The sequence below is a fragment of the Lytechinus variegatus genome, chromosome 8 (genome assembly GCF_018143015.1).
Source record: "Lytechinus variegatus isolate NC3 chromosome 8, Lvar_3.0, whole genome shotgun sequence".
Taxonomy (NCBI): domain Eukaryota; kingdom Metazoa; phylum Echinodermata; class Echinoidea; order Temnopleuroida; family Toxopneustidae; genus Lytechinus; species Lytechinus variegatus.
The window spans coordinates 34,445,901-34,453,620 of NC_054747.1; the positions used below are offsets into that span (position 1 = coordinate 34,445,901).

Sequence of the window (7,720 nt, forward strand, 5' to 3'; positions counted from 1 at the left end):
AGGCAAAGTGATAATTTCTTGCACTTCAGAATCGTATTTTTACGTTTTCTATCATGAGTTCGAGCAACGCTCGCGATCAGGACTCGGCGGATTTCAGCCCGTCTCCGACCGGACCGAGAGCCTCCTCGGCCCCCGAAACTCCGGCGGCGATGCTCCACCATGGGTCTAAGCACCCCGCGAGCACATCCACCTCCAAAAGCCTCACAAGTCATGAGCCAAGAGCTCCGTGAGCGGGAAGAAGATCGATAAACGGTCTGTTAAGAAACCAGAGAAAGAGAAAAAGAAGCAAAGCAATGTTAAAGACGGCAATAGCGGACCCCCAGGCCCAGCTTCAGTTTCATCTTCAAAAAAGGAGCAGTCGTCCCACTCACGGGATGAAAATAAAAACTTGGCTGATGTTGACAGTCGTTTAACAAAACTGGAATCCATGCTTTACCGTGTCATTGGTGCTCTCCCATTGCCGGAGGAAGATTATGACCAACATTACGCTGAACATGCTCATAATGAGGACTCAGCTGATGATCATGATGACATCAATCCGTACCAATCATGCCAAAGGCTGTACACGCAACCAGTAGATGTTGATTACGATGACATCACATGTACTTCCCAAGAGGAATCCACATTGCCAAAAATGATTCCCACATTCGCAGCTAAGTTTCCTGCCCAATCTGATGAGGGGCTCCTCTTGAAGAAGAAATAGCTAGCTCAACAATGTTCATGATGAACAATAAATTGGAGGAGAAAGTCCTCGAAGAGACTGGAATAAAATATTTGCCACCAAGCAACTGCCCCTACTTGGATGTACCTAAAGTGAACCCTGTTATTTGGGAGAATCTGTCTCCTTCAACAAGAAGCAGAGACCTCAAGCTAGCTAGGGTACAGAAGTCCCTCACTAGGGGCTTGACTGCCTTCACTCGCTCAATCTCGTCAGGCAACCTTTCTCCATCTCAACAAGATGCATTGGCCTTGCTGTCTAATGCAAATTATGAAATGAATGCTCTACGCAAGGAACAAATAAAGCCTGACATGAATGCTGCATACAGCCACCTGTGCAAACCAACTACTCCGGTCACAAAGTTCCTTTTTGGGGACGATTTGGGAAAGCGAGTTAAGGACATGACCGAAGAGCAGAAAGCTACTGGACGAGTTGTTAAAACTTCAGAGCCAGGCCGTGGCCGTTATCGAGCTCACGCCAATTACCACCCTTACAGAGCTGGAGATTACTCCCGCCAAGGTTACAGAGCTGCAGGATGGTCTACTCCTAACCATAGACCACAATCAGATGCTCCTTACAGGCCTTTTTTGAACAGAAAGGCCCCTATCAGGGGCCGCAGACAGCCACAAGCCCCCATGGTGAAAAAACCACCAGCATCTCAGGGCAGATACCGAGAGAATCCCCAGCGGAAGTAGCTACCAGTATACCCCAAGAGGTAGGTAGCAATAATTCTTGTTTTTATACAAACGATCATGAAATTGCATGCACAAATAATTCTGACCAAGCATCCCCTGTTGGAGGTCGACTGAAACAATATTATAATAATTGGAAGAAAATCACATCCGATCATACAATACTGGAAGCTGTCAGGGGTTTTAAGATAGAATTTGATACAAGTTTACCACATCCAGAAAGGTTGATATGTCATCAATTTAAACGTAACAGATCAGAAACAGATAAGATATCAGCTGAACTGAGAAATCTTGAAGGAAAGAATGTAATAGAAAGAAGTTCACCCTTTATCAAGGGTGGTTATTTTTCCAACATATTTACAAGGCCAAAGAAAAATGGCAGTCTAAGATTGATCTTGGATCTATCAGACCTAAATGAATTTGTGGTTAAACAACACTTTAAGATGGATAATATCCATTCTGTGATTTGCCTCTTGGCAGAAAATTTTTACATGGCTTCAGTAGACCTCCAAGATGCATACTACTCTATTCCGATTCATTCTGAATTCCGGAAATACTTGCAATTTAATTGGCAAGGACAACAGTGGCAATACAAGGCACTGCCAAATGGGTTAACCTCTGCACCCAGGTTATTCACTAAGATGTTGAAACCAGTATTCTCTTCACTACGTGAAAAGGGTCATATTGTACTTGGATATCTTGATGATACAATTCTTATTGGGGACACAAAAGAAAAAGTTGAGTCTGCAATTAATGCCACTTTGCAGGCATTTTCAGAATTAGGGTTTAAAGTTCACCCAGAAAAATCAGTACTAAAACCAGTACAGGAGCTCCAGTTCTTGGGCTTTACCCTCAATACAGTAGACATGACCATTAAACTCCCAGTAGAGAGAGCTCAGAATGTCAGGGAAGAATGTGAAAAGTTACTCCTGCAACCAAAACCCACAATTCGACATGTCGCACATGTTATCGGAAAGATAATCTCCACCTTCCCTGCTGTCCAGCATGGACCATTGTTTATAGAAATATGGAGAAAGAAAAAATAGAAGCCTTAAAAAAGAATTAAGGGCATTATGACAGAATTATGGAGCTATCATGTGAGTCGAAGCAGGAACTAGAATGGTGGATAAGTCATGCAGATAGTGCATTTGCTCCTATCAAAAGGGAAAACCCTAAATTTGAAATCGCACGGATGCTAGGGCTATGGATGGGGTGCCACAAATATGCAAGTTCATACAGGGGGAAGGTGGAATCAGTCTGAAAATGAAAAGGCACAAAATAATGAAATTAATTATCTAGAAATCTTGGCCATCGATCTAGGGTTGAGATCCTTTCATGGTAGTACATCCAATGCTCATATCTTAATTAGATCTGATAACACAACAGCAGTGTGCTATGTAAATAACATGGGAGGCATTAAATCCCCAAGTTGTAACAAGCTTTCCATAAAAATTTGGAAATGGTGCATGGAACAAAATATCTGGCTTAGTGCTGCACACCTTCCAGGCAGCCAGAATATTGAAGCAGATTATGAATCACGCAATTTCAATGATAGAACTGAATGGATGCTCAGCAAAAGAGCATACAGAAAAGTCATCCAAAGATTTGGCAGCCCAAAAATTGATATTTTTGCCTCCAGGTTGAATGCACAAACACAAAGATATGTTTCATGGTTACCAGATCCAAATGCAGAATCAGTTGATGCATTCACACTAGACTGGGGAAAGCTAGATTTTTATGCATTCCCTCCCTTCTGCTTATTGGCTAAATGCATTCAAAAGATCAAGTCTGATAGGGCATCGGGCATTTTGGTCGTTCCAAATGGCCAACACAATCATGGTTCCCATGCCTTAATAGCATCCTTTTGGAGGAACCGTTGCTCCTTAGGAGAGACATTAACCTCCTTAGACAACCTGTAACAAACTTACCTCACCCACTTTATGATCGCCTTGATCTTTTGTGTTGCAGGGTAACAGGGGACCCTTCGAGAATATAGGCTTAGATGAAGGGATCACCGACGTGTTGACAGCATCATTGAGGAAGTCTACTCAACGTCAGTACCGAGTATATTGGACAAAATGGACAAAATTTTGTGAAAGCAGGAAGAAAAGTCCTCTTCGTTCTTCAGTTAACTTTGTGTTAGAATTTTTAGCAGAACTGTTTCATAGAGAGAAGGCTAGGTATTATAGTACAATGAATGCAGCAAGAAGTGCATTATCCTTGTATGTAACGCTGGAGAATAGTGTTCATTCTGTGGGGACACAACCTCTTATCTGTAGGTTTCTTAAAGGGACCTTTAACCTCGACAACCACAAAGCACGTTATCAAGACACTTGGGATGTCGGATAGCATTCAAATTTCTACGTAGGCTTTCGCCAGCTAAGACTTTAAGTTTAAAGCAGCTTACACATAAACTTTGCTTATTGTTAGCCTTAGTCTCTGCCAAAAGGGTGCAGACGTTACATTTGTTAAACTTAGATAAGATGGAACTGAAACAAAGTTCAGTGAGTTTTCATGTTGATGAACTGCTCAAGCACAGCCGACCAGGTCACCATGGTTTCACTATGAAGTTGAAGGCATATCCATCAGACAGGAGGTTGTGTATTGTTAAATATTTACACAGCATATATGAAAAGGACTAAGTCTATCAGAGGACTAGAGCGACGCTTGTTCATTAGCTATACCAAGCCATATGGCCAAGTTTCATCACAGACCATATCAAGATGGATCAAAGTGACATTAGCAGGCGCCGGGATTGATACTTCAGTGTATAAATCACATTCTACAAGATCGGCTGCAACATCGGCAGCAATCAGAGCAAGTGTACCTATTTCTAGCATCATGAATCAAGCTGGATGGTCAAGAGGAAAAACCTTCCAGCAATATTACAATAAACCTCTTGCTGATAGTGAAGAAACTGAATTTTCGCAAGCAATTCTACAACAGTAGTAAAGTTGAAATAAGGTATATACAAATTTGCTTTGTACATGTTCCATACTGTATATCCTTTGTATCTGCACAAACATGTCTTTTGCAGACAGTGCAACTCAAAATGTGTTCGCTGAGCTACAAAATCTCAATTAGTCTCCTCTCGAGACGAACGAAATAAAATTGAAAGCTCAAACGATAACTTACCAGTTTGAAGTTTGAGCAGAATTTTATGAGGGAGTTGAGTGAGGAGATTAATTGCCCTCCTCTCCCTCCCTCTTGAGAGACATTAATTTTAATAGTCTGTGGTGACTTAAAGCTAATGTTCGTTCGTATCAGCTGCATTAGGAAGCTGATATTTTTAAACAGCGATCACATTTTGATGCTCCGAAGAATGAGTGCGCATGTGCGAGGCGGGATCTCAATTAATCTCCTCACTCAACTCCCTATAAAATTCTGCTCAAACTTCAAACTGGTAAGTTATCGTTTGAGCTTTCAATTATAACGTACAATACATCTCATACTGCGCAATCACGTACAAGCAGTCTCAACTTAACTGCTGTTTGCAACTATTTTACTACCATTGACATTACGCGTGTCCCCGGTCTTCGGTCTTCGTTTTCCAGACCTGTTGTTGGGTGTCTGGAAAACGAAGACAGAAGACCGGGGATCGCATCCGTCTAGCTAAAATAAACCATTATTATATTCAGATCAAATTCAGGAATATTCTGATATTGGATATGTAATCAGTTATCATTGGTTGATAAGTTAATGATTAATTGTAAGGATATCGTTATCAACTAGGGCATAATTAATACCTAAATTTAAACGTACATAATTTATTTCACCCACGGAATTCAGCCATTGCAATTCTCAAAACTGTCATAAAAATGAAAACTTGCATACAATACACCTCATACTGCACAATCACGTACAAGCAGACTCAACTTAAACTGGCGTTTGCAACTATTTTACTACCATTGACATTACGCATGTCCCCGGTCATCGGTCTTCGTTTCCAAACCTGTTGTTGGGTGTCTGGGAAAACGAAGACAGAAGACCGGGGCCATCGCATCCGTTAGCTAAAATATAACCATTATTATATTTGTCACAATGCGACTGTAAGTCTATTTAGTGTTAACCCCTAGTAACCATTCAGCTTGTATATAATAAAAGGAATTTGGGTGGTTGACTCTTGTCATAGTCCCAGAGTCAATCAACTGTATCTTTAAGTAAGTGATCAAACCCGCTGGGGTGTAAGGATTAGATTTTTACTTTGACTTCTTGACAATCTTAGGTCATGAGCATTGGGTCATTTAACTTGATATATTTTGTTAAGTTCAATGGGTCTCTAAAATTCTATAAATGTTTGTTTTTATGTATGAGAGGAAAAGATTGTTGAGAATGTTTGAGATGGGAGTTTTGAATAGGTGAAATTAAAGCTTGGATAGTTAAGTAGTTTTTATTGGATATGTTCAGCGTGGAAGAGTAAAGCAGAGGAATATTGAGAATGTTAATGACTTTGTCTTTGTGAGAGTCAAGATGGAGTGGTGTTTGAGTAAAAGCAAATCAGAAATCGTTTGATTCTCGGGAGAGGAAGACCCTTCCACATTTGGTCTTAACTCGGAGTGTGAGGGTGTGGTTCTCGTAGGCCATTACTTTGGGTGTATGTTGCAGGCTGTGTAGTGCAGGCACAGCGGAGTCTTAATCCCCATCGTTGGCAGGCTGGATCCAGGCAGCACAGGCCAGGTAAAGCCACCACATCTGCCCTCATCTCACCAGGCACGACTGTTCCAAAGAACTGTAAGTTCACTATTTTATTGGTATAATTATTGTAATTAAAAGCAAAACTCAGTGTTTTCAAAGAAAACAGAAATTCAGTAATTATTTTGCTTATGATTAATGTTGGAGTATTGAACACTAAAGTGCAAAGAATATTAAATGCTTTGTTGTATTGTATAGTAAATCATATTTCATAAATGAAAACTTTGTGAAATCAAACCAAGGAGAAACCAACTAAACATGAAGTAATGATAAAGATGAAGTAATTAAATGTTATTAAAGTAGACATTTTATTATGGAAGAATTGTTGGTTTATACGCTCAATGACAATGACGATTCCCATATATTTTAAACTGATAGTTATGTGATATATGGCTTGTGAACTGAACAAGAGTAATAGCCAGGATCAGTTTATTGATGTTGTATATGATATAGTTGATGTACATATTCATTGAACTGAGAAGTTATACTTTTATGAGAAGAGAGATTTCCTTTTGTTATTTCGGGATAAAAGATACCGTAGTTATTACTTTCCGTTAGTAGCTCAGTGAATTCAAGCTAGTATATCGTAACTGACTTGTGAAGAGTTATAGTGTTATTACTGGACCTTGTCTATTAGGAGATGGTTATTTATTTACTCTCTTTAGGGACGAGCTGGGCTCGTACTTCATCCTTGAACTCAGAGTTCGTGACTTGTGATTCATCGTAGCAATCTTGTGGCTCTCAGCCCTCATCATTTCGTCCGCGATTCTGGACTGGCTTTTCGTCGAGAGTTCGCTCGCTTTACTTCGCGTCGTCGTCGAAGCCACCGCAGCTCGCTGATCGCTCTTAGACGACTATATTCATCGGACCAACGATAGTCATTGACGATGTCGAAGGGGTCCTTATTCTGAACTATTTAAATTATAACCAGATTAGATATACTACGGTCCAGTGTAGGTATTCATCCAAGTATAAACCCTCTTTTGATGAAACTTAATTGGTGGAATTAATAACAAAAATATTGTCACGTTTGGATGCCAAATTATTAGGCCTTGATTAAATATAAATAAATCACTCTCATTAGATACATATTGCAACATATTCAGTATAGGTTAATTCATGCTGATGTTAACTGCTGAATACAGTTTGATGTTATGTTGATATGCATGTGATTCATGATCTAATTCTGATTATTCAATTTCTTTAACTATATGTACATTTATAGAGCTGGTCGCTCTGAATTAAATTTATGTTACTTATAGATATTGAATGATTGTGTGATTATTGCAAGTGGTAACTACGTTCATTTCAAACAGAACCAAATCTATTACCAGACTGGGAATTTCAGTCCCAAGATCTGACAATATTCAGATCAAATTCAGGAATATGCTGATGTTGGATATGTAATGAATTATGATTGGTTGATAAGTTAATGATTTAATGATAATTGATTGAGCAATATATCGCGCTCAGCTCAGCTGGCATTAAAATTTTTATATCATTGACATAACGCATGTCCCCGGTCTTCGATCTTCGTTTTCCAGACCTGTTGTTGGGTGTCTGGAAAACGAAGACAGAAGACCGGGGCCATCGCATCCGTCTAGCTAAAATAAACCAT

General features: G+C 39.8%; 1 protein-coding gene and 1 long non-coding RNA gene across 2 annotated transcripts; both read left to right on the forward strand.

Annotated features, from left to right (window-relative positions):
• Positions 1-330: 330 nt before the first annotated feature.
• On the forward strand, positions 331-3,584 carry LOC121420418. Its single transcript, XM_041615046.1, has 2 exons — positions 331-1,433; positions 3,379-3,584. Exon 1 carries the CDS (start codon positions 715-717, stop codon positions 1,411-1,413), a length of 699 nt encoding a protein of 232 aa, XP_041470980.1. The 5' UTR covers positions 331-714; the 3' UTR covers positions 1,414-1,433; positions 3,379-3,584.
• A 2,321-nt stretch (positions 3,585-5,905) lies between these two features.
• Positions 5,906-7,101, forward strand: LOC121420835. Its single transcript, XR_005970848.1, has 2 exons — positions 5,906-6,141; positions 6,768-7,101. It is a non-coding gene; the product is annotated as an uncharacterized LOC121420835 (long non-coding RNA).
• Positions 7,102-7,720: the final 619 nt, after the last annotated feature.

Bases quoted from the DNA above. Each gene is read 5' to 3' on its own strand.
- LOC121420418 (XM_041615046.1), top strand. From the start codon at position 715: ATGTTCATGATGAACAATAAATTGGAGGAGAAAGTCCTCGAAGAGACT.